General features: G+C 46.6%; 1 protein-coding gene and 1 long non-coding RNA gene across 2 annotated transcripts; one reads left to right on the forward strand and one right to left on the reverse strand.

Annotated features, from left to right (window-relative positions):
- Positions 1-6,405: 6,405 nt before the first annotated feature.
- Positions 6,406-7,777, forward strand: LOC119967590. The gene is made up of 2 exons (XR_005461020.1): positions 6,406-6,528; positions 7,364-7,777. It is a non-coding gene; the product is annotated as an uncharacterized LOC119967590 (long non-coding RNA).
- Positions 7,778-8,228: 451 nt separating this feature from the next.
- LOC119967589 (DNA-binding protein inhibitor ID-2-like) lies at positions 8,229-14,393 on the reverse strand. The gene is made up of 4 exons (XM_038800310.1): positions 14,267-14,393; positions 9,624-10,381; positions 9,366-9,429; positions 8,229-8,770 (listed from the first exon to the last, which is right to left on the reverse strand). Exons 2-3 carry the CDS (start codon positions 9,981-9,983, stop codon positions 9,373-9,375), a joined length of 417 nt encoding a protein of 138 aa, XP_038656238.1. The 5' UTR covers positions 9,984-10,381; positions 14,267-14,393; the 3' UTR covers positions 8,229-8,770; positions 9,366-9,372.
- Positions 14,394-26,471: the final 12,078 nt, after the last annotated feature.

A 26,471-nucleotide genomic window follows, 5' to 3' on the forward strand; every position in this document is an offset into this window, starting at 1 on the left:
CATGAGTCGCACGTGGCCGGCCGTGTGGTGGAGGTTTGCCAAGATGGCGGCCCCCATGGATCGCACGGGTGGGAGGGGGCGGGGCCGGGGCATAGGCCGCAGCATTTCGGGCCCCGCGGGCCTGCAGGTGTGGGGAGCGATTACTTTGTGCTGCTGGGGAGTTGGAAGCTGGGGCCCTTTTTGCGAGGCACACTCTCGTGTAGTGGCCTTTCCGCCCGCAGCTGCTGCTGGTCACATTGCGGGCTGGGCAGTGCTGCCGCGGGTGCTGATTCTGGCCGCAGAAATGGCAGGCTGGAGCAGCATAGTGGCTGGCTGGGGCAGCATGGTGGCTGGGTGGAGCAGCATAGTGGCTGGCTGGAGCAGCATAGTGGCTGGCTGGGGCAGCATGGTGGCTGGGTGGAACAGCATAGTGGCTGGCTGGAGCAGCATAGTGGCTGGGTGGAGCAGCATAGTGGCTGGCTGGAGCAGCATAGTGGCTGGCTGGGGCAGCATGGTTGCTGGCTGGAGCAGCATAGTGGCTGGCTGGAGCAGCATAGTGGCTGGCTGGGGCAGCATGGTGGCTGGGCAGCCGCGTGGCACAGGCCTGGGGGAGTCGCTGGTCGGGGGCCCATGATTGGGTCGCGGGGTCCACGGGGAACGAGGGGAGGCTGCAGAAGGAGACCTCCATCGTGGTAGCAAGTTCCGCAGTTGTTTCTAAGTCTTGGGCCCCCTTTTCTAGCAGTCGTTGGCGCACATAATTAGACCTGAGGCCCGCTACAACAACATCGCGTACAGCAAGTTCTCTATGTTCAGCCGCGGTAACCGCTTGATAGTTACAGTCATTTGATAGATTATTGAGCTCTCTTGAAAATTCGGCGAGTGATTCTGTAGGCCGCTGGCGGTGAATCGTGAACACATGGTGTGTGTAAACTTCGTTAATGGGCCTTACATACATCTTATTGAGTATCGCTTGCGCTGCAGTATATCAACCGGCCGAGTTTAGTTGCGTAGAGATTCTGTGGCTCACCCTCGCGTGCAGTAGACATAACTTCTGTTCCTCTGTTGTTTCGGCTGTGCTCGCTTCTGCCAGGTAGGCCTTAAAGCACCACAGCCAGTGGGAGAAGATTTATTTTGCCTCTGCATCCTGTGGGTCGAGTTCCAGGTGTCCAGGCTTGAGGGCTGATTCCATGATCGATCTTGACTGTTCTTAAGTAGATTAAATTGATGGAACCACAAATTCACTAGACACATGCTTTAAGATATGAACAGTGGTTTTAATCTACTTACTACAGAGCAAGCCTGTTACCCGTTGAACTCTCGATGAACTGCAGGCTGGCTCTGGACAAGGGTATTTATACAGCCGTCTAGGGGGAGGAGTTGTGGGCGGAGCCAAGGGTGGAGCCCTGTACAAACTCCTGAGCATTCCCAGAGCTACTCCCCTAGTGGTCAGATTAGCTACTGCGCTTACAATGGTATTGGTAAATACAGTGTGAATTACTAAATTACATTCACCACAGTACACATCTTCAAAAATCTGTCCTGGTCCACCCACGTTGACACTACCACCAAGAAAGCACAACAGAGCCTATACTTCCTCAGGAAACTAAGGAAATTCTGCATGTCCACATTAACTCTTACCAACATTTACAGATGCGCCATAGAAAGCATCCTATCTGACTGCATCACAGCCTGGTATGGCACAAGACCGCAAGAAACTTCAGAGAATCGTGAACACAGCACAGTCCATCACACAAACCTGCCTCCCATCCGTTGACTCCATCTACACCTCCCGCTATCTGGGGAAAGTGGGCAGCATAATCAAACACCCCTACCACCCGGCTTACTCACTCTTCCAACTTCTTCCATCGGGCAGGAGATACAAAAGTCTGAGAACATGCACGAACAGACTCAAAAACAGCTCTTATCCGCTGTTACCATACTGCTAAACGACCCTCTTATGGACTGATGTGATTAACACTACACCCTGTATGCTTCACCCGATGTCGGTGTTATGTAGTTACATTGTGTACCTTGTGTTGGCCTGTTATGTATTTTCTTTTATTTCCTTTTCCTTTCATGTACTTAATGATCTGTTGAGCTGCTCACAGAAAAATACTTTTCACTGTACCTCGGTACACGTGACAATAAACAAAATCCAAGATCTTTAAACTTTGTTTTATTTTGTTGAAAATAAATAGCTGTAATATGAAAACCATCCCATAGCATAAACTGCTGCTTGAGCAGTTAAACTTTAGTTCCAACAAAGGCATTCAAAGGTCTTGGTGACCTCAAATATAGGCCCTACTCCAGGACCATGGGTTGCATCCAAAAATGCAGCCCTTATAAGACCTGATACAAATCTCATTATAAAAGGAAATATTAATCCCTTACTGAATGATTCTAATTGTATTTTACATATGGTACCTTGCTATGTTTCTGGCTTGCTGTACGATTTGAACAACAAATCAATATATTGTACAGCTTTCGCCAGTACAAATTGCTCTGATGGCATGTTATTTTCTGCTTTCAAAAGTGACAGCAGAAGATAGTGGAAGTGGCATACTATCCTGTAAAACAGTAATGCAGACAAGGGGGCTTTCAGTTCAGAGGGTAGTTGGTCTGCTTTTGGAAACTGCCATGCAGACAGCACCATAAAGAGAAATCGTTTGGGCTAAAGGCACAAATTGTAAGACAGCTCCCTCACTGTAGTAATATCTAATGAATCGCCAGAATATCTATCCAAACCCATGACCACTGTGACCAGTTATATTTCCACTGCTGCAGTGGCTCGGAGATCATTGCAGTTTAGGTAGCATTTGACGAACAATGTTTACCCCAGTGGGTTTTGGCCTATAAATCTGTTCCTAACTATTTATCCATTCATAGATAGTTATCCACTTTAAAAGGTGTGGATCAATGCAGCCTCAACTACTGCAATTTTTCTTCAAATGCAGCTGCTTTAATAATAACACTAAATGTTGGAAATCCACAGAAAGCTAATCAGTTAGCAGCGGAAATGAAAAGGGGTTGATTTCTCTTGGTATGCAGCACATTGCACAGTGGTGAGATATGATTTCAGAATTCCACAGGTTACTAATTTGGTTCTGTAATATGCAGTGTGCCAGCCAGGCCAAATACACTGAGGGAGAAATTTCACATGGTGCGTTATAATGCTGCTAAGCCAATGGGGAATATTTCCACCCAGAGGTGACCCTGACAGGTATACGAGCCTTTCCTGCTTAAGTTCATTTGCCTAATAACTGGAGAACTGATTGGCATAAATAATGCGTAAATTGAAAGGGGCAGAGAAATTAGAGTGAGTGAATACTTTAAATACAATTTTGCCTGCACATTTCTGCAGCAGACTAGGGGACAGCCAAGCAAGGAAGGAAGAATTCCCAGCTCATTCATTTTACTCTCAGATACATTTATTGCAAGTTTTTGTCAATTGTTTCATGTTAATTTTCAAGACTGTATACAGCAGGATCTGGTTATTATTTGGAATCTACCATTTGAAGAGGTAGTAGAACAGATTCAAAAATGTGCAGGGTTATGGGACTTGTTGGATAGCTCTTTCAAAGAATAGTATAGCTAAAAAAAAGTTTGAATGGCCTCCTCCTGCCTGACTCTCTGGAGCAAGGAGCTAAACAAGGCAATAGAGCACAGTGCCTAGACACAAAATAAGAACAGAGATCTTTTATGACTCAAATTTCTGAACCATCCACAAAGAAATTGAATTAAGGTGACTTCTGATATCCATAGCAACTCTGTCACACACAGGACTATTGACAGTGCCACAAATGTTCAACAACCTCAGCAGGGCAGGTAAGGTAACACGCTGGCATTCTGTCTTTTCTTCAAAACCTCTTTTTTTTAACTCATTCATGGGATGCAGTCCTCACTGGCTAGACCAGCATTTATTGCCCATCCCTAATTGCCCTTGAGATGCTGGTGGTGAGCTACTATCTTGAACCGCTGCAGTCCATGAAGTGTAGTTACACCCACTGTGCTGTTAGGGAGTTCCAGGATTTGTATTCAGCGACAGTGAAGAAATGGCAATATATTTCCAAGTTAGGATAGTGAGTGACTTGGAGAGGAACATCCAGGTGGTTCCCATGTGTCTGCTGCCCTTGTCCTTCTAGATGGTAGTGGTCGTGAATTTGGAAGGTGTTGTCTAAGGAACCTTGGTGAGTTCCTGCAGTGCATCTTGTAGATGGTACACACGGCTGCCACTGTTCATCAGTGATGGAGGGAGTGAATATTGTGGAAAGGTTACTAATCAAGTGGGCTGCTTGTTGTTGGAGCTGCACTCATCCAGGCTAGTGGAGAGCATTTCTGCACACTCCTGACTTGTGCCTTGTAGATGGTGGACAGGTTTTGGGAAGTCAGAAAGTGAGTTCCTCGCCATAGGATTCGTAGCCTCTGACCTGTTCTTGTAGCCACAGCATTTATATGACTCATCCAGTTCAATTTCTGGTCAATGGTAACCCCCCAGGATGTTGATATTGTGGATGAAGCGGTAGACTGCCATTGAATGTCAAGGGGCGATGGTTAGATTCTCCCTTGTTCAAGATGGTCATTGCCTGGCACTTGCGCAGCACCAGTGTCACTTGCAACTTATCAGCACAAGTCTGGATATTACCCAGGTCTTGCTACATTTGAACATGGACTGCTTCAGTATCTGAGGAGTTGTAAAAGGAGCGGAACATTATGCAATCATCAGTGAATATACCCACTTCTGAACTTATGATGGAAGGCAAGTCATTGATGAAGCAGTTAAAGGTCTCCAACAACCACTACCATCTTCCTTTGTGCTAGGTTTGACTCCAGCCAGCAGAGGGCTTTACCTCTGATTCCTATTGACTCCAGTTTTGCTGGAACTCCTTGATGCTGCACTCAGTCAAATGCTGCCTTCATGTCAAGGGCACTCACCTCACGTTTCTGGGCATCAGGACACATCTCAGCCTCTTATAGCAACGCTTGTACAATTGACCCTTCACAATGATCTCTGCTTCAGTGTAGGCTTTAATTCAGCATTTTTCACTGTGTTTATTCAGCTCCGCTACCCAGAATCTTCCTACTCTGTCAGGCCCAGTAACCCACAACACTTAAAATGTACCCTTTAATAAATCCCAGCTATTTCTGTTTTAAATGAATGATTTGAATAAAGATGAAAAGAAAACTGCTTTTGAATTGGTGTGCCTGATACTCAACCTTTGAACAGCAGTGGGCAGCAGCACCCTACAGATTCATTAAAGCCAAACTGCAAAAGGCATATCACATTTTAAAGGTGATAATCACAGGAAAATTGAACATGATTTATGGTGGAAAACGAAAATGTATTAATTCTGTCTGGTGGCAGTCGAAATTCCAAAAGCTACCCAAGCAATCAGGATTTACTGGTGTTTCCAAACATAAAAGGGCGTGAACTAAAGTTTGTATCCCTGTAGATGACCCAATTAACATCTTGGTGCTGACAGACAAATGGATTGTGGCCGGTGATTACTCCTCCCTCAGTGAAACCTCCCTGACAAGCTGCATGCTTTACCATGTAGCCCATACAGACTGCATTAGCAATGGCATAGCTCTGGGCGCCAAGTCCCATGGGCCAACTTCTTGTCCCCCTTTCTTCATTCAAACAACTCTCCATCCTCCATTATTCATCTAAAGTCCTTCTCATCTACTATCCTCCTTAGCAGCTTTCTTACTCGGATGTCCTCCCTTGTTCTTCAACAGTCCATTCAGTAAGCCAATTACTCTTGTTTGATTACCTCAATCTCCATCTTAATTTTTCTTGCTAGCTCATGCATAATGTCCACCCCTTGGTGATATAATTCACAGTCACCAAGTCCTCCAAAAGAAATCATCTACAAATATGCCCATTTAACCTTCCGGCATTCTATTTCTGCAATATTTTTCCAGCCTGGCACCCCTCCCTTCTCTCAATGCCCAAGCTCTGGTCTCTCTTACATTCCCCATCTTCCTCACCTCACCCACCTGAGGCATCAGGGTCTTCGTGGCTCAACTCTTTGAAACTTCCTCCTTCATTCTCTCCACTTTCCTACTCAATAGCCACAGCATATGTCTTTCAGTAAGCTTTTGGTCTTCCCATCCAACCATCCTGTAACCACCCCCACCACCCCCATCCTCGCGTTGCTCTTCTCCTCTGCCCTGAGGAGGTTTTCAAAGTTGGCCATGAAAATTACCTGGCTCAGGATAGGTTCATGTGCATGCGCCCCGCGCTCTTTTGCCGGCCGGCCGGCAGGTGGCAGGATGCTTCCATAAACCAATCATAGGCACAAGCAGCCCCCGAATAGCGCATTAATTTCTGGGGGCAGCCTCTCAGGTCAGGGAGAAAAGGGTTTTTCACCCCCCCCCCCCCCCCCCCCCCAAAGTCATTGCCTTACTATCGACGTCTTAAAGAACTTCAAGTGCACGGTATATTGGCATTATGATATGACCCTAGCTTGCAGCCTGGCCCCAAGAGTGGTCCCTGGGGATCCGGTGTAGTTGCAGGAGAAGTGGCGGTGTCAGTAGCAGAGTGGACAGGTTAGTTACAGAGCGTTTCAATGTATTTCCGTGCCAGTGTGTTATTCGGAGGCATCGAAAACCGGGACTATATACTGTAATATGGGGGGGGGGGGGGGGGGGGCGGCAGACAGGCATCCCAGTTCCCCCACATTATACAGGGTTCCTTGGATATTATGTTATGTGACTAAATCTCGTCTCCGCCCCCTTCCAAATTTATCAAGGGCACACACACATGCATATGTAACGAGGTGGTATCGAACTTACTGCACTCTGACCGGACGAAATTTGCTGCGTGTTATTTTGAAATGTTAAACGGAACCTGTGTCCCATGTTTATGTGAACGCGGTGTGTGTGTGTGTGTTCTCTACGGATTCCAGCTGGGCGCTCTGCGAATCACACGTATTAAGTGAAGCTTCTTGGTCGTGTGTGTGAAACTTTAGTATTTAGCATTGGAAGAGGGTGCTCGCCGGACCCGGCGTGTGGTGAAGGGTTCATCAAAGGGAGGGGGGGGGGGTTACATTGTCGCTGACAGAGCTTTCCCAGAACCACGGTTAAGATGAAGATCTGTGTAACGTTGTGAGAGATCGTGGATCGTCCCATCAGTGGGGCGTGGGGTGGATCACCCACCCCACGCCCCACCCCACGCTGATACACTGTAAGAACAGTAATGAGTCCATGTCTCTGCCGTTACGGTAATTACAGTGTAAGGGGGGTCTGAATTTCTTGAAGCATGCTGCTGGAGGATCCCGGGCTGTGTGTGGCACTGTGTCAAGGACAGGGAAGGGCAAAAATTCCAGACTCGTTGGCGCCTCGGAAACACCTGTTAAACTCAGGTTAATGTCTTACTGCACAGGTGAGAGGATACAGTATTTCGCAAGAAGATTCCCTCTTTCATAATAAGAGTTCACAGCAGCCGGGGAAAGAAGCTGACAACTGACTGAGCTATCCAACACGTTCGCAACCGTTCTATGTGTATGCACAGGGCGCTCGCAAAAGATACATGGTTGAGATTGGCATGGGTTAGTTCAACGCCGATCTTGAAGTTACAATTCGGAGGGTGTAATACCTGATTAAATGATAGAAAAAGTGGCGAAACGCAAAGATTGCACTGTTACCGTGATTGGCAATAGCGACACGATACTTCTTAAGGCATGATCACATGACTCTCCAACTGGGATGATTTTGGACCGTGTAATAAATGTTTTTATTTTGAAGTAGTTTTTGACACCAGGTTAAAGCATTAAAGATTCAAGTCTGTGCACGTTAATTACCTCGGTCCTATTTAGTGTAAATACAATCTCGGTTAAGTGTTTTAAAACTTTGTTGTATCTTGCACAATCACTGCTAAATAAGCTGCTAGTCTTCCAAATTGAAAAAGAAAACGTGATGCTGAAAGCTCAATGTTTACCACAACTTAGTAAAAGCGATTTATTAAGATGCAGGCCCATTCTTTGTCACTACAGGGAGCGAGTCACAAGCAATGTTTCCTCAAAATCGCTGCTTTTCCTACTGAATTGATGTAGTTAGCATATCCTGAGTGAGACATTTTCACACATCTAGAAGCAGCTGCCTTGCATAGTAATATTTCCACCATTTGCAGGGACACTGCCGAGTTTTTACAAACCACTCGGGCAGTTTCTCTCCAACCTTCTATGATGCAGGCTTCTTTCCCAGTTAAAATTCTCACCCAGCGCCGAAGGCAATGAAGCTACTCCGCATTCAGTAAGCGACAATTTATTTTGTATAAAAAGTACGATTTACAATATTAACTTTTATAAAAAGTTTCAGCATAATTAAGTACAGCATTACAACGTTGCAGAAATGTACATCTCTGCTACTATACACAATACTCTTCATCAGAGTTCACAAGGTTGTCTATCACACAAACTCCGCGCCACTCCTGCGTTCGCCAGAAAATAACATTTCTGACTTTTAAAAAAACATCAACAACAAGATTTCTTTCTTCGGTCACGCTCCACCTTCAAAAAGGTAAAGTCTTCCATCGACGTGATTTTCCTTGTGGGTTTTTATTTTGCGCTTCCCTCATCTGGGATATAATAATAAAACTAGAAATACAACAACTGCAAGCCTTCCACATGAAGAAAGGGCTTTCAGTCCGTTTATAAATAACCGATCAGTCCGGGTGAAAAGGAGCTGGAGGATCATACAGAAAGTCAGTCAGTCAATGATTGTTGCTGGGTCACTTGGCTGCGATCGCTCCAGGGGCTGCATCAGCTCAGGCCTCGTGATGTACGAACACCTGCAAAACATTTGAATAGAAAGAGGGGCGTGTTAGTAACAAAACACAGCTCGGGCCTTCGGACAGACTGGCGCCACAGAGGAAGCCACACAAAAACAGCACTTTGCAAGACTCCCCAAGCCTGCACTCCCGACACTACAAAGCGCCTTTTAAAAACTCATTCACGTGCATCCAACTCAATTTCTCCCCACACCACAGGACAATTTCTTTCAATTTAGGATTTCTTTCATTAAGCTCCCATTCTGAGTAAGTTACATTGCCGTTCCGGTTTTGCACAAGAACGTTAAAAATTATAAAAGGTTTTTTTTTAAATGAAACGTTTTGATGTTTACAACATGAGGGAGCAAAGTTTGCCTGAAGAAATCCATTCTCATAACCTTATATGTAGAAATTTCAGCAAAGCAGTTAGGTTTTCTTTACACCATCTATCTCGTGTGATTAGTCTCCCGTCTCCTTTGCTGAAACATAAATAATCCTGGATTGATTTATAAAGTTTCTCCGGGTTTACCTCAATCAAGACTGGAGCGGATGCAACCCCCCCCAGCCCCCGAAAAAACATGCACGTATAAAAAACAAAATTAGTATTTGTACTTGCCAGTTCATCAGCGACAGAATGCCTTGCTGTCATCTGTCAGTAATTGTTTGGGAAATTCAGATGCCTAATGAAAAAAAGGAAATTGTAATCTATCTTAAAGCCAAAGAGTGACACATTAAAACAAGCAGAAAAACAATAAATACCAACGGAGGGTATTTTTTTTTGCACAAATGTAGTTTGACCGCAATTTTATTAGACATGTCAACTGATCCAACGTTATCATACGTTTTGAGTACGTGAGTGAATAGAATACAATACCTGTAAAGATAGGATCGCAACGTCTGTGTTGAGTGTTGACAGAGGCGTTCTGGAGGGAGAATTTTGGCCCTGATGCAGTACGATGGAAGGGTGCGTGTCCAGGGCGATCTGCAGGTCCAGAATGTAATCGATGACATGCTGTAGGATTTCAATTTTGCTCACTTTCTTGTTCTGCGGGATGCTGGGGACAAGCTCTTTCAATTTCGAGTAACAGTCGTTCATGTTGTAGAGGAGGCCCAGATTCGGCTCCTCGGACGGCGTTTTGCTTCTGGAGATACCAAGGCTCTGCTCTGACAGGCCCCGCACAACGTCGCTGCTGCTTTGTTTCCTGGCTGATCGGATCGGGCTGACAGCTTTCATGTCGAATATCTTGATACTTTTGTTTCCCTCGGAGACGCTATCACAGAATTGGACGAAGAGATTGGCTCTTAATACTCTAGCTTCTACCTACTAATGTCCAGCCGTTGTTTTCTGTGTCGCTGTGCGTTTCCAGTTCGCTTATTTATACCAGAACTCCGAGTTTTAGTGTGTCCCACCCCCTCGCCACGATTCATTGGCTGTATGAAAAATGTCACTTGCAATGACCCGCATTTTCACTGGTCCATCTCCCACAGCGGCTCCTCCCATTCATGTTTCCTGTGCCAATCGTGTTCCACAAGAGGCGGGTCTGAATGGTTGCAACAAGGAAGGAACCTGGGAGCTCTATCTTTTAAAAGATATCCCAGCCAGGCGACATTTAAAGGGACTGCCGTGCGATCCTATAATACAATATTATTACATTTCAGAATAAGATCTTTAACAGCTTTATGAATTAATTTACAATGTTACAATGCTAGATTTTGAAAAAGGCATATGATTTATAGGCGACCCCCCATCCGGGCAAGGAAACAATATATTCTATAGGTCAATAAAACGATGGGGGATTGGCGAAATTACCTTTTGTAGCTCTGTCCTGATAAGAGATTTGATATATTATAAATAGGGCTCAATAATCATCATTCACCTAATGGAAATTTCCTTTTTTTTTTAAATATGAATGTTCAATCTATTATTTCACAAAACTGTATTGCTGTTTTGGCATCCGGTATTTCCTTTCTGTTTGTGTATCTTCATAGAGATGTTCATCATATCTGGTTAAGCGAACAACAGTGGATATATTTTATTTTCCTCTGAAAATCTGAATGATAAATTCACCTTTTTCAGGCGTCATTCTGCAAGTTTCTCAGGTGCTTCTTGGAAGCTCAGTAAAATAACCAAGGACAAAGTTAACAGCTGTTTTTTGTGACAACGCTGAATATTTTAGTGTGTTATTATTAGAGTGATTTATGCAAGTACAACTTTCAGTTGGGTACGGGAAAACAAACATCAATGTAGATACAGATGTGGGGGATGTATTTTTGCTTTGCTCGGGTGCTTGTCATTTGTACCTGGCATGGTGGTGGTACCAACACACTGTTCCCAGGTGCCAAAAAAAACTTGTGTCACTGGAAATAGAATGGAATGGAACAAGAAAATCCTTTTTAATAAATGCCCAAAAGATTAACAGGATCCTGTGCCTCCCTTTGCCCCAGATCCCTGTTAAATGCAATCATTTCCAGTCCAGCACATTGGTTAGAGACACAAGAGGGTTCACATCGAGCAATCACCTCAAAATCATTATTCAGTTTTCTTCAAAATTGCAATATTGACACTGAGAACATTGTCAATGTATGGAGTTGACTTTAGGTAGCAGTTTATTGATTACCAAGGGCAGACAATTAAAATGAGGCTATTAGCTGACTATCTAAAAATCTGTCAATATTGTAAGCCTTTATACTTTCTATTTAATGTTACTTATCTGCATTGTCCAGGGCTAACAATAAATTAAGAGGTCTTGGATATAATAATTTGAACTTTAAATTGCTTCACAGTGATCATACCATTAACCAAATGAATCCGATACTGTTTTATTGATGTTGAGCAATTTTACTAACCACTCCAGAATTACCAAGGGCTTTCCACATCTGCCGTCTGGAATTAGCTTCTCATGTAAAGCGATGCAGTGATTAGTAATTGCTGTGAGGCCAAAACTTATCTGTATGACATGTCATTCTTTTTGCAATGTGCTCTTGTTATGATTCTCAGTAGGTTTAGTCTTGTAAGCATCAATTCCAGGGATTTAGATGTTGGAAATACCGTTACAGAATACTGTTTTGATAAACTATTACTTACTGGAATTGGTTTACAGATTTGACAAATATGGTAAACACTGTCCATGATTTTTATTGGGTCATGTCTGTACTATAAATTCTCTTTTAATTTACCTCCCCCCCCCCCCCATAAATGCTGTCAACGTTGTTATATACCCATAAAGGACGATGTAAACCACACTGTATGTTTAAATCTGATTTAAACTGGTGCAATAAGACTTGCTTTAGCTGTTAAAAGCACGGTAGGTCCATTGTCCCTATTCGTCGCAATGGCTTGGCGCTGGAGTAATATAAAACACTGCAATCTACCAATCACTGCAAGTTTCACGGTCTCAACACATCTGCTGCATTGTATGTCGATAAGTGATGCAGTTTCATTGCTTCTGTCATTTCCAGCAATATAAGAAAGCATTTGGCTTTGAGATTATCATGTCCCTGTCAACATTTAATGTAGTATAGTAACCTTGTTTATAGTCTTTATATAAAACTATCTGTTCTTGATAGTTTTATCACGACATACGAAAACAATATACTAAAACAAACCACTTTTGTTCGCAGAGGTAAGTTCTTTTTAATGCATGTGATTTTTCTCTTTGCAAGTACCGGAATTTGTATCTCCGTTCACCCCCCCCCCCCCCCCCCCCCCCCCGCCTTGATTTTTGACATTACTTCACGTAGCATTGACCCAATGCCCATTTTAAAAATATGAAAAAAAACTTAGTCTAGCCTACTAAACCTAGTCTACTTCGTAATCTGTAACATCGCACATTTTAAAAATAAAATCTGACAGAATTGCATTTAAAAAAAACGAGTTCCCAGATTCCTAAGACCCCCGCGGGGGCGAATGAAAATAAAAGCGGAGAGCGGTCAGATCTATTTCAAGTCTTAATTTAAACAGGCAATGCTGCAGATTCGTCCCCCCTTTGTATTTGCAGAACTATTGGAGGGTGGGGAGTGTGTGTGTAGTAAATGCGATGCAAATGTAAGAAAGCAAAGACGTCAAGATTCTCAAGGTCTTGTCCACATCTGGGCTTTCTTGCATTGTGTCCTTTTTTGTGTGTTCTCGTCCCAGCTGTGTCCACTGGCCCTGCCATTGCCTCCCCCCTATCACTGACAGCTGATTAATTGGCCAAGAACAAGTGGGTTCCCTCCAACCCGCGCCGACTGCCTGGCGCCAGCCCCGCTACGTCATCCATTCGCACCCCCACCACCCCTCCCCCTCACCCCCAGCCAGCCAGTCAGCGCGGCGCCGCTCAGGCGGCTGCCATGACGACGGGAGCTGTCAATCAATACCGGCTGCAACAAGGGCAAGCGGTTGCGGAGCGATTACTCAGCGCCCATTAGGAGCTGCGAAACTGTCATTGAATTCGCCACCTCAGCCCGCGGGACGGCCCTTTGAGGGGGTCCACACACCTGCACTATTTGCATGTCTAAAAGTTATGCCAGGGGAGGGGGTGTGTGGTGCTCATCTTCGGCAAGAGTTTCCTTTACAGAATGCCGTATAGGGCTTTCGGCTGCAGGGCTATAAACGCTAGCAAACGTTTGCTTTTAAAAACACATGAAAAAAAACTTAAGAAAATGCTTTTTATGATTGTAATACAAACATACAAATGTTGGCTTCAAGCAATAAAATAGGAGCAAATCTCACAATTAGAAAACGCTCATCGATTTTGCAATGATCAAAATTTACGTGAAACGTCTCATTGTTTCTTGACCAGTTTTCAACGTTGCGGTTACACCCCCCCCCCCCCCCCCCCCTCCCTCCCTCCCTCCCGTCTTAAATCAAAACCATCAGCAAACAACTGCCAAACCCTCTAAAGTGCATTGATCTGTAACGGCCTTTACTTGCACAAAAGCTTTCCCTGTACTTCATTCCGGTCACAAGAAGATGGGATGGGATGGGGGGAGATAAATTAGTGGGGGAGATAAATTAGTTGGCGAGATAAGGTTCTGAAAACAATCTTGGCCGGCCACAGAATTGGTGGGATCTCTCTCCTGGCGTCAGGATGTCTGGCCCGCCTTTATTTTACTGTTGTCCTGGCTTCGTCCAGCTGCACAGACAATCAGGCATCAGAAAGAGCCGTGAAGAATGCTGCAGGCAACCTCCTCAAAAGTGCTTTTTTTTTAAAAAAGTTTCTCACATAAAGCTCCCTATGTGAGGAAACTAAGATCACATCACAAGCGCCCCACTTTATGCCGACCATCTGCGAGAAAATCATTTCCAGTGTGACTAAAGGCAGCTGCACCAACAGTTCCAAATGGTTACTCAGAAAGATGACTCAACAATTCTGTAGGATGCTGGGGAGCAAATTTAGGATTTAAAAAAAATATAACGATATCCAGAATATTCTCTCTGCTTTCCATTTTTTTGGAATATGGCAAGATAATAATATTCCAAATAATAATAAACAACAATATAGCCACTAGCAACAGCCTTGCTGCTGTGCACATTACCCATCAGTTCTAGAGCTGGTCTTCCCGCTGCTCTGTCAGCCTGGCACACATTTTGAGGGGGGATTCAGCAACTTTAGTGAGTTTGTCTAGGTTACAGCGCGAAGAGCCCAGCACCGCCGCCACGCGCCTGACGCGTGCCCGTCTGTCCGGGTCCAGCACTGTCGCGCGACTAAAGTAGCAAGTCTCAGCCCCGGGGGGCGGGGCCTCAACTCAGACAGGGCAGGCAGGCAGGCAGTGTGAAAACAGCAGGCAGACTGGCAGTCCAGGGGTGCTCTGTACAACCACAGGATAGGCAGTGTGGCAATAGCAGGCAGGCTGGCAGTCCAGGGATGCTCTGCACAACCAAAGGGCAGGCAGGGTGGAAGTAGCAGGTTATCCAGAGGTGCTCTGCACAAGCTGCAGCAACACCTACCCACCTACCACTATTATCGGCTGGATGGTGGCAGACTGCATCCCTCTCTCCCAGTCACTATTATAGCTGATGCGTGTGAAAATGGGTCTTCGTTGCAGTGTGGGGGTTATCACCAGCCAGGTTCACCCACTAATATGTGCTTTTCAATGTTTTTCCTTTTAAATCTCTTTGGGAATTCAGATTAGAGGGGATGGAAGCTAGGGCAGTTGCATGCTTCTCCATGGGAGGTAAGGGACACTACTAGTGTTCCCACTGACTACACCTGCGGGAAGTGCACCCAATTCCAGCTCCTTGGAGACCGCGTTAGGGAACTGGAGCTGGAGCTGGATGAACTTTGGATCATCCGGGAGGCAGAAGGGGTGATAGGGGGGAGTTTCAGGGAGGTGGCCACACTCAAGATTCAGGACAAGAGTAGCTGGGTTGCAGTCAAGGGAAGGAAAGGGAACAGGCAGACAGTGCAGGGATCCCCTGTGGCTGTGCCCCTTCAAAACACGTATACCGTTTTGGATGCTGTTGGGGGGGGGGGGGGGACAACCTACCAGGAGAAGGCCACAGCGTCCAGATCTCTGGCACTGAGCCTGGCTCTGTGGTTCAGAAGAGAAGGGGGGAGGGGAGAATAGAAAAGCAATTGCGATAGGAGACTCAATGGTTAGGGAAACGGATAGGAGATTCTGTGGTCGCGAACTAGACTTCCGGAAGGTGTGTTGTTTCCTGAATGCCAGGGATGTCTTGGATCGAGTGTATAGGATTTCAGGATTCTTAAGGGGGAGCGGGAGCAACTAGAAGTCATGGTGCATATTGGCACCAAGACATTGTGAAGAAAAGTAATGAGGATCTAAAACGTCATTTTAGGGAGTTAGTTTGGAAGCTAAAGAGAAGGACGAGCAGAGTAGTAATCTCAGGATTGTTACCGGTGCCACGTGCTAGTGAGGCAAGGAACAGAGAGCGAGTGCAGCTGAACGTATAGTTGCAGGGCTGGTACAGGAGGGAAGGCTTCAGATATGTAGATCACTGGGATACCTCCTGGGGAAGGTGCGACCTATACGTGAAGGACGGGTAGCATCTAAACTGGAGGGGCACCAATATCCTGGACGGGAGATCTGCTCGAGCTCTTCTGGAGGGTTCAAACTAGTTTGGCAGGGAGATGGGAACCAGAGGTACAGATTAGAGGATAGGGTAGCTGTTGGCCGGGCAGAGATATTATGCAGTGAATCTGTGAGGAAGGATAGACAGTCGATAGGGCAAAGTTGCACTCAGTGGAATGGGTTTAATTGTGTCTGTTTCAATGCAAGGAGTATCAGGAATAAGGGAGATGGACTTAGTGCATTGATCAATATTTGGAGCTACGATGTTGTGGCCATTACAGAGACATGGATTTCATAGGGGCAGGAATGGTTGTTAGATGTTCTGGCATTTAGATGTTTTAAGAAGAATAGGGAGGGAGGTAAAAGAGGAGGGGGAATGGCACTGTTAATTAGAGAGTGCCTCACAGCTGCAGAAAAGGAGGTAGTCGAGGAGGGTTTGTTTACTGAGTCAGTATGAGTGGAAGTCAGAAATAAGAAAGAAGCAGTCACTTTATTGGGAGTTTTCTATAGATCCCAATAACAGTAGAAAGATGGAGGAACAGATTGGGCAGCAGATCTTGGAAATGTGCAGAAATAACAATTGTCATGGGTGACTTCAACTTCCCTAATTTTGACTGGAACCTCCTCAGTGCAGATGGTTTGGATGGAGCAGATTTTGTCAGGTGTGTCCAGCAAGGATTCCTGACTCAATATGTGGATAGGCCAACTGTGGGGGGGGGATATTGGACTTGGTGCTTGGCAATGAACCAGGCCAGGTGTCAGATGTCTCGGTGGGAGAGCATTTCGGTGATAGTGACCACAGCTCCTTGACCTTTACCAGAGTCATAGAGAGGGATAGGGACAGAGAGTATGGGGAGGTATTTAATTGGGGGAGGGGAAATTATACTGTTATTAGACAGGAGCTGAGGACCATAAATTGGGAACAAATGATCTCAGGGAAATGAACAACAGTAATTTTTTTTTAATTTTAAGGGGCAATTTGGCATGGCCAATCAGCCTAGCCTGCACATCTTTTGGGTTGTGGGGGCGAAACCCACGCATGGGAGAGAATGTGCAAACTCCACACGGACAGTGACTCAGAGCCGGGATCGAACCTGGGACCTCAGTGCCGTGAGGCAGCTGCGCTAACCACTGCGCCACCGTGCTGCCCTAGAAATGTACAACAGTAATGTGGGGGTTGTTTAAGGAGCACTTGCTGTGAGTGCTGGTAGTTTGTCCCACTGTGACAAGGAAGGAATGGTAAGGTGAAGGAGCCTTGGATGACAAGAAAAGTGGAGCTTCTAGTCAAGAGGAAGAAAGAGGTTGAGGTGGCAAGGATCTGGCAAGACTCTAGAGGGTTACAAGGTAGCCAGGAAGGAACTCAAAAATGGACTTAGAGCTAAAAGGGGGCATGAAAAAGCCCTAGTGGGAAGGTTTAGGGAAAACCCCAAGGAGTTCTATATTTATGTGAGAAATAAGAGGATGATCAGAGTGAGAGTAGGGCCAATCAGGGATAGTGGAGGGAACTTGTGCCTAGAGTCTGAGGAGGGGGAGTCCCTAAATGAATATTTGGCTTCAGTATTCACTAGAGAGAGGGACCTTGTTGCTCGTGAGAACAGAGTGAACCAGGTTAATAGACTCGAACAGGTTGATACTAAGAAGGAGGATGTGCTGGAAATTCTGAAAAGCATCAGGATGGATAAGTCCCCTGGGCCAGACGGGATATACCCAAGGTTACTACGGGAAGCGAGGGAGGAGATTGCTGCGCCATTGGCGATGATCTTTGCGTCCTGACTCTCCACTGGAGTAGTACCGGATGATTGGAGGGAGGCGAATGTTGTTCCCCTGGTCAAGAAAGGGAATTGGAGGGCAGCACGGTGGCCTAGTGGTTAGCACAACCGCCTCACGGCACTGAGGTCCCAGGTTCGATCCCGGCTCTGGGTCACTGTCCGTGTGGAGTTTACACATTCTCCCCGTGTCTGCGTGGATTTCGCCCCCATAACCCAAAAATGTGCAGAGTAGGTGGATTGGCCACGCTAAACTGCCCCTTAATTAGAAAAAATAATTGGCTAATCTAAATTTATAAAAAATAAAAAATAAATAAATAAATAAATAAAAAAAGAAAAAAAAGAAAGGGAATTGGGAAATTCCTGGGAATTATAGACCAATCAGTCTTACATCTGTGGTGAGGTAAATACTGGAAAGGATTCTGAGAGATAGGATTTATGATTATTTAGAAAAACATAGTTTGATTAAAGATAGTCAGCATGGCTTTGTGAGGGGCAGGTCATGCCTCACAAGCCTCATTGAATTCTTTGAGGATGTGACGAGACTCATTGATGAAGGTCGGGCAGTGGATGTGTATATGGATTTTAGTAAGGCATTTGATAAGGTTCCCCATGGTAGGCTCATTCAGAAAGTTAGGTGGCATGGGATACAGGGAAAGTTGGCTGTCTGGATACAGAATTGGCTGGCCTAAAGAAGACAGTGAGTGGTAGTGGATGGAAAATATTCCGCCTGGAGGTTGGTGACCAGTGGTGTCCCGCAGGGATCTTTATTGGGATATCTAATCTTGGCGGTTTTTATAAATTACTTGGATGAGGAAGTTGAAGGGTGGTTAGTAAGTTTGCCGATGACACAAAGGTTGGTGGAGTTGTAGATGGTGTTGAAGGTTGTTTCAGGTTAAAACAAGACATTGACAGGATACAGATCTGGGCTGAGAAGTGACAGATGGAGTTCAACCTAGATAAATGTGAAGTGATTCATTTTGGGAGGTAGAATTTGAATGCTGAATACTGGGTAAAAGGCAGGATTCTTGGAAGTGTGGAACATAGAACATTACAGCGCAGTACAGGCCCTTCGGCCCTCGATGTTGCGCCGACCTGTGAAACCACTCTAAAGCCCATCTACACTATTCCCTTATCATCCATATGTTTATCCAATGACCATTTAAATGCCCTTAACATTGGCGAGTCCACTACTGTTGCAGGCAGGGCATTCCACGCCGTTACTATTCTCTGAGTAAGAACCTACCTCTGACATCTGTCCTATATCTATCTCCCCTCAATTTAAAGCTGTCTCCCCTTGTGCTGGCCATCATCATCCGAGGAAAAAGGCTCTCACTGTCCACCCTATCTAATCCTCTGATCTCTTGTATGCCTCAATTAAGTCACCTCTGAACCTTCTTCTCTCTAACGAAAACAGCCTTAAGTCCCTCAGCCTTTCCTCATAAGACCTTCCCTCCATACCAGGCAACATCCTGGTAAATGTCCTCTGCACCCTTTCCAATGCTTCCACATCCTTCCTATAATGCGGCGACCAGAACTGCACGCAATACTCCAAATGCGGCCGCAACAGAGATTTGTACAGCTGCAAAATGACCTCATGGCTCCGAAACTCAATCCCTCTACCAATAAAAGCTAACACACTGTACGCCTTCTTAACAACCCTATCAACCTGGGTGGCAACTTTCAGAGATCTATGAACATGGACACCAAGGTCTCTCTGCTCATCCACACTACCAAGAATCTTCCCATTAGCCCAGTACTCTGTATTCCTGTTACTCCTTCCAAAATGAATCACCTCACACTTTTCTGCATTAAACTCCATTTTCCACCTCTCAGCCCAGCTCTGCAGCTTATCTATGTCCCTCTGTAACCTGCAAGATCCTTCCGTAATGTCCACAACTCCACCAACTTTTAGTGTCATCTGCAAATTTACTCACCCAGCCTTCTACGCCCTCCTCCAGGTCATTTATAAAAATGACAAACAGCAGTGGCCCCAAAACAGATCCTTGTGGTACACCAATAGTAACTGAATTCCAGGCTGAATATTTCCCATCAATCACCACCCTGCCTTCTTACAGCTAGCCAAATTCTGATCCAAACTGCTAAATCACCCTGAATCCCATGCCTCCGTATTTTCTGCAATAGCCTACCGTGGGGAACCTTATCAAACGCTTTACTGAAATCCATATACACCACATCAACTACTTTACCCTCGTCCACCTGTTTGGTCACCTTCTCAAAGAACTCAATAAGGTTTGTGAGGCACGACTTACCCTTCACAAAACCGTGTTGACTATCCCTAATCAAATTATTCCTTTCTAGATGATTAGAAATCCTATCTCATATAAACCTTTCCAAGACTTTGCCCACAACAGAAGTAATGCTCACTGGTCTATAGTTACCGGGGTTGTCTCTACTTCCTTTCTTGAATAAGGGGACAACATTTGCTATCCTCCAGTCTTCTGGCACTATTCCTGTAGACAATAATGACATAAAGATCAAAGCCAAAGGCTCAGCAATCTCCTCTCTAGCTTCCCAGAGAATCCCAGGATAAATCCCAACCGGCCCAGGGGACTTATCTATTTTCACACTTTCCTGAATTATCCTTGCTACCCTTCTTAAACAAAGGAACAACATTGGCTATTCTCCAGTCCTCCGGGACATCACCTGAAGACAGTGAGGATCCAAAGATTTCTGTCAAGGCCTCAGCAATTTCCTCTCTAGCCTCCTTCAGTATTCTGGGGTAGATCCCATCCCACCCTGGGGACTTATCTACCTTAATATTTTTCAAGACGCCAAACACCTCGTCTTTTTGGATCTCAATGTGACCCAGGCGATGAACACACCCTTTTCCAGACTCAACATCCACCAATTCCTTCTCTTTGGTGAATACTGATGCAAAGTATTCATTTAGTACCTCGCTCATTTCCTCTGGCTCCACACATAGATTCCCTTGCCTATCCTTCAGTGGGCCAACCCTTTCCCTCTACGTGTAAAAATCCGCGGGGTCATACTGGCCCTATTCCTTAGTTCTCCCTCATTGCTTTCACCTCTTGACCTATTGCTCCAGTACCCACCCCCCATCATCCATCCTGTGTGCCAAGACAAAGCGTAAGGAATGAGTCGGGCCTGGAAATAGTGTGGTTGGGCCTCCGGTTCAACTGATATCCAGATGGTATCGAGGCCCTCCTGGAACTCCCCTGGGGAACGTGGCAACACTGCGTCTGGTCCATTGTGATATAGTCGGCTTACTCGCTGCCAGACCAAACGGAGGCGTTTTAACCTGTCATGCCCAGCAAATTTGGGCCAAAACCTTTCACCACCAGTGGTATATTCGCCGTCTGAGACCCGTATTCCATGGGAACATCCGGGGTCCCCGCGATCTCCAATGGTTCCCCTCTATACGTCGGCAGCCAGGTGTCAGTATCTTTTAACACTAAGGCTTGTATCCCGGAACGAATTTTGCAGTATGTGCGGCAGCCGATCACATAGACCGCGCCTGCAGCATCAAGTTCTATCCTCATCGGGAAACCGTTGATCTGGTCCGTTACTTGGATAGGCGCCACCAGTGGTGCCGAAATACAGTAAAGACAGTGCGTCTCCTCCGGCACGTCACTGATGAAATGTGTCTGTGTTCTGGGGCGGTAATCGGTGTGGGTGGGTGAGGTTTCCTGCCGGAGTCTGTTCTGTCACCTCCCTCTGGCGCCGGCAGGTTCATTCTGCTCATCAGGAATCTCTGGTGTATGGGGTATATTGATGGACATTTGGTCTCGTAGGTCCTGGCCCCCTGGAGTGCGCCCCCAACGGCTGGAGTCTGAAATGTCCTGGGCGGCCGAGGTTCATGGCGGCCATCCTTCAGAGCTCCTGGACACAATGTTCTGCACCCTCTCGGCACAACGTTATTTCAGTTGCGTTTTTTCAGGTCCAGATCAGTTTCATTCAACAAATGCTCTTGGGTCGCCCTGTCTCTGGTTCACAAACCAACCAGTCTCGGAGCGCCTTTGATAACGCCGACCTGAATTCACAGAACTCGTGAGTTTGCACAACCGGCCCAGGAATTCTATTATAGGTTCATCCCCGCATTGAGAAGCTGTGTGTAAACGAAAACGGCGAACCATTAGCAGTGGTTTTGGGTCTAAATTGTTGTCGACCAGTCTGCGAACTGGCGGTTGTCGAGTGAGTCGGGAAAAGTTAAACTTTTGATAATGCTGTAAGTCTCCGCACCGCAAACCGTGGGGAGGATCACCGTCGGTCTGTCGTCTCCTACAATGTTGTTCAGGCAAAAACATTAGTTCATTCGTTCAATGTAATGGGTCCATACCCCAATCTCGATTAGTGCCATATCTGCCGCCTGAGTGGAGGCCTAATTGAGGTGGGTCCGGTCCTGAGGAAATGGCATCTCCTACAGATCCACTTGACCCTCGTTGCCAGTATAAAGTCTCAGGCAAGCGACCACTCAGAAGCAATGTCTGTGGAAAAGTTTGGTTTTATTCAGGTACTGTACACTCATCCTACTCCCCAAAGGGTCTCGGTACCCAGTCAACATGTGGGCCACGGTATTTATATCCCAGCAATCCTTGGAAAAGGAGGGTTATGTCTGCCCCCTCATCTAGGTAGATCGTATTCAGATGAGGCCACAGGGACTCTGATGTTGCAGATCCCTGGGCCGCCTTGTGGGTTATAACACCCCCCTATTTTTCTGTTGTCTGCAAATTTGCATATAGAACCTTCTGACCCTGTATCCAAGTTCTTAATACAGATTGTAAATAGTTGGGGCCCAAGGACGAACCCTGTGACACCCCACTAGTTACATCTTGCCATCCATAAAAAGACCCATTTATCCCGGCTCTCTGTCTCCTGTCCGTCAGCCAGTCTTCTATCCAAGCTAATAAATTACACCAAATCCCATGTGTTCTAACCTTCTGTGCGGCATCTTATCCAACACCTTCCAGAAGTCCAGATATACTACATCTACAGGATTCCCATTATTCACTTTGCTATTTACATCTTCGAAGAACTCTAGCAAATTAGTCAAACATGATTTGCCCTTCATAAAACCATGCTGACTCTGATGGATTGCATTTTGACTTTCCAAATGTCCTGACATTATGTCCTGATAATTAAGTCTAACACTTTCCCAACAACAGATGATAAACTAACTGGTCTGTAATTTCCCACATTCTGCCTTCCTCCCTTTTATGTTAGATTTTTCCAATCCACTGGAATCTTTCCCGTGTCCAGGGAATTTTGGGATATTACAACCAATGGATCCACCATCTCCGCTACCACATCCTTCAACACACTTGGATGAAGGCCATCAGGCCCTGGGGACTTGTCTGCCCTCAATCCCAATAGTTTATTGAGTACTGTTTCCGTATTGATGTTGATTGTTCTAAGTTCCTCCCTCTCTATCTCCTATAGGAATGGTACTAGTGTCCTCCACTGTGAAAACTGAGACAAAGTATTGATTTGCCATTTCTGTGTTCCCACCATTAACTCCCCGGTTTCATTTTCCAAAGGACCAACATTCACCTTAGTGACTCTTTTCCCTTTTATGTATTAATATTTTGCGAAGCTTTTGCTATCCTTTTTGATATTTTGCTGTTGTTTTCTTTCGTAATTTACCTGAGCTCTTGTTTTAGTAACCCTTTGTTTATGTTTGAAAGTTTCCCATCTTCCTTGTCTTTATATTGCCCTTGACCTCCTTGTTTAGGTATCTCTCACCATCACTCTTCCTCACAGGGATATTTTTTGTTGTCACGCCACCTGTAACACCTGGGCCCATCCAGGCTGGTCGCTCCAGAGGACGGCCGCCAAAGGGGACCCAGGTCACAGGGTGGGAGTCACAGCTGTCCGCCCCAACTCTTGATGTGCCACCTGGGGAACCACCTTGATGGAGAGTAAGGGCATGTAAGGCTAGCACGTTAGACACTAGTTAAGTTGGCACGGGTTTGGTTGGCGTGGTGCGCGGATGTCTGGGAGTTCCCGGACAAGTCCCCACTTGGTGACTGGAAGGACCCCGTGATGAAAAACCTCAGAGCAGCCGTCACCGTGAATGCCACTGGGAGAGTGTGTTCTCCCCCATACCCCTGTGGCTCCAGATGCGCCATGATCTGGCACAGATGTCGCATGGTTTCTCTTCTCAGCCAAGTCGCCAGCGGCACACTCGGTCTGACAGGTCCGGGTACATCAAGCGCTGCTGGTATACACGAGGCTTGATGTGACACCTCTTATCTGCCTCCTCCTTGGCCTGCTGTGGGGCTGGCTCTCCATCATCATCTGCTGGCCCCTGCTCCTCTGGGGTAGGCTCCTGATCTGCAGGGTCCTCTCCGAGCAGCTCCTGCTCATGCAGCCTCGGTACATCCGCTAGAGCTGCGGCGGCCAGTCAGATACCAACCACGCTGCCGTACACCAAAATCCATTATCTGCAGGAGGGTAAAGGACAGAATGCTCGCATGGTGTGTGCTCTCATGCCCACCCAGGTCCAACGGGTTACATTGCAGCCTATGTCCCCGCATGTCCTCCAGTCCCCTCCCTATCCTGGCCCCACTCCCTGGCCGTTCCCCATGACACCCCTCCCTCCGCACTGCACCCTTGGCTCCACCAGTGCCTGTCCCTGGGGGGGGCTCCTGCCCTGCCACCTATCCCTGCCAGCCACACTCTGCGGCCCCTGTCCTACACCCTCCTGTGGGGTCTACAGTGGAGCACCCACCCTGGGGCGGCAGTATGCAAGGGAGCGGGACAAGGGCCGCAGTGCATGTGACCGTTATCCGGGATTTGGATTTGGATTTTGTTTATTGTCACGTGTACCAAGGTACAGTGAAAAGTATTTTTCCGCGAGCAGAAAAGCCCCTAGTCGCCACATTCCAGCGCCTGTTCGGGGAGGCTGTTACAGGAATCAAACTGTGCTGCTGGCCTGCTTGGTCTGCTTTCAAAGCCAGCAATTTAGCCCTGTGCTAAACAGCCCCTTTGCTAATCTGCCACTCCTCATCTGGTCTGGCTTACATGTGACTCCAGATCCACACAATGTGGTTAGGGATGGGCAACAAATGCTGACCCTGACAACAAACCAGGAAATAGGAGCAGGAGTAGGCCATTTGGTTCTTCGAGCCTGCTCCACTATTCAATATGATCATGAAGCAATCCTCTGTCTCAACATTGTATACCCATACTATCCCCATATCCCTTCAAACCTTTAGATCCAGAAATCTATTTCCTTCTTAAATATATTCAATGACTTGGCATCCACAGCTTTCTGTGGTCGAGAATTCCACAGGTTAACTACCGTCTGAATGAAAAGGTATCTCCCCATCTCAGTGCTAAATGACCCCTGCTCATTCTTCAAAACTCCAGCGAATATAGGCCCAGTTGACCCAATCACTCCTCATACGACAATCCTTCATCCCAGGAATCAGTATGGTAAACCTTTATTTCACTCCCTCTATAGCAGGTATATACTTTCCTAGATAAGGAGACCAATACTCCAGGTGAGGTCTCATAAAGGTACTGTACAGCTGCAGTAATACTTCCTTGCTCCTGTACTTAAGTCCTCTCGCAAGGAAGGCCATCAGGTGGCACGGTAGCACAGTGGTTAGCACTTTGCTTCACAGCGCCATGGTCCCAGGTTCGATTCCCGGCTTGTGTCTATGCAGAGTCTGCACGTTCTCCCCGTGTCCGCATGGGTTTCCTCCGGATGCTCTGGTTTCCTCCCACAGTCCAAAGATGTGGGGCGAGATTCTTCACAAATGCGGAGAATCGTAAAGGCTGCCGTGGGACAGGCCATGACCCACAGCAGCCTTCACGGCCACTTCCGGGGTCGATTCTCCCCCCGGGCGGGGCTAGGAGCGCGGCCCTGTGCGTCACGGCCTTGATGACGGTCGTCAAGGCCGCACGGCAAGAGTCACGCCGGTTGATGCGGCCGATGATGTCGGCCGCGCATGCGCAGGTTGGACAATGCCAACCCGCGCATGCGCAGTTGCCGTCTTTTCCCTCAGCCGCCCCGCAAGACGTGGCGGCTTGATCTTGCGGGGTAGCGGAGGGAAAAGAGTGCGTCCGTTATGGCCGCACGGCCCGCGATCGGTGGGTACCGATCGCGGGCCTATGCCCCCTTGGCACGGCCGTGGTACTGCCGTGCCAATCGGGCCACCAGATGCCCCAAACGGGCATCTGGCGCCCGTTTCACGACGGCAGCGAGCAGGTGTGTTTGCTGCTGTGTTGAAATGGGCGTGAAGGCCCGGCCGTTCAGCCCATCGGCCTCGGAGAATCGCCGCTTGCCGTAAAAAACTGCGAGCGGCGATTCGTGGCGTGTGTCGGGCGTGGGGGGGGGGGGGGGAGAATAGTGGGAGGGCGTGAAAAATGTCGGGAGGCCCTCCCGCTATTCTCCCACCCGGCGTGGGGGACGGAGAATCACGCCCGTGCTGTTAGGTGAATTGCACATTCTGAATTCTCCCTCTGTGTACCCAAACAGGCGCCGGAATGGGGCTAGTAGGGGATTTTCGTAGTAACTTCATAGCAATGCTAATGTAAACCTACTTGTGACAATAAAGTTTATTATACATACCATTTACCTTCCTAACTGCTTTCTGTGCCTGCATATTTTCTTTCAGTGCCCGGTGTACCAGGACACCCAGATCCCTTTGTACGTCAATTTTATATTACTTGCAAGTTTACTCACATATCCTGAAGACTTCCTGTCTGCTAACCAATTCTCAAACCATGCAAATACATTACCTCCAATCCCAAGTGCTTTAATTTTGACTTTCCTCTTTTGTGGGACTTTATGAAACACTTTCTGAAAATCCAAATGCACTAAATTTTCTGGTTTACCCTTATCTATTCTGCTAGTTCAGTAGGTTTACCCTTATCTATTCTGCTAGTTCAGTAGGTTTACCCTTATCTATTCTGCTAGTTCAGTAGGTTTACCCTTATCTATTCTGCTAGTT

This window comes from Scyliorhinus canicula, chromosome 6, assembly GCF_902713615.1.
Source record: "Scyliorhinus canicula chromosome 6, sScyCan1.1, whole genome shotgun sequence".
In the NCBI taxonomy this organism is placed as follows: Eukaryota; Metazoa; Chordata; class Chondrichthyes; order Carcharhiniformes; family Scyliorhinidae; genus Scyliorhinus; species Scyliorhinus canicula.

Coding starts and splice junctions, on each gene's coding strand:
- LOC119967589 (XM_038800310.1), bottom strand. CDS start 9,983: ATGAAAGCTGTCAGCCCGATCCGATCAGCCAGGAAACAAAGCAGCAGC. Junction 9,430..9,623: donor TTGCGATCCTATCTTTACAG/GTATTGTATTCT, acceptor TTTTTTCATTAG/GCATCTGAATTTCCCAAACA.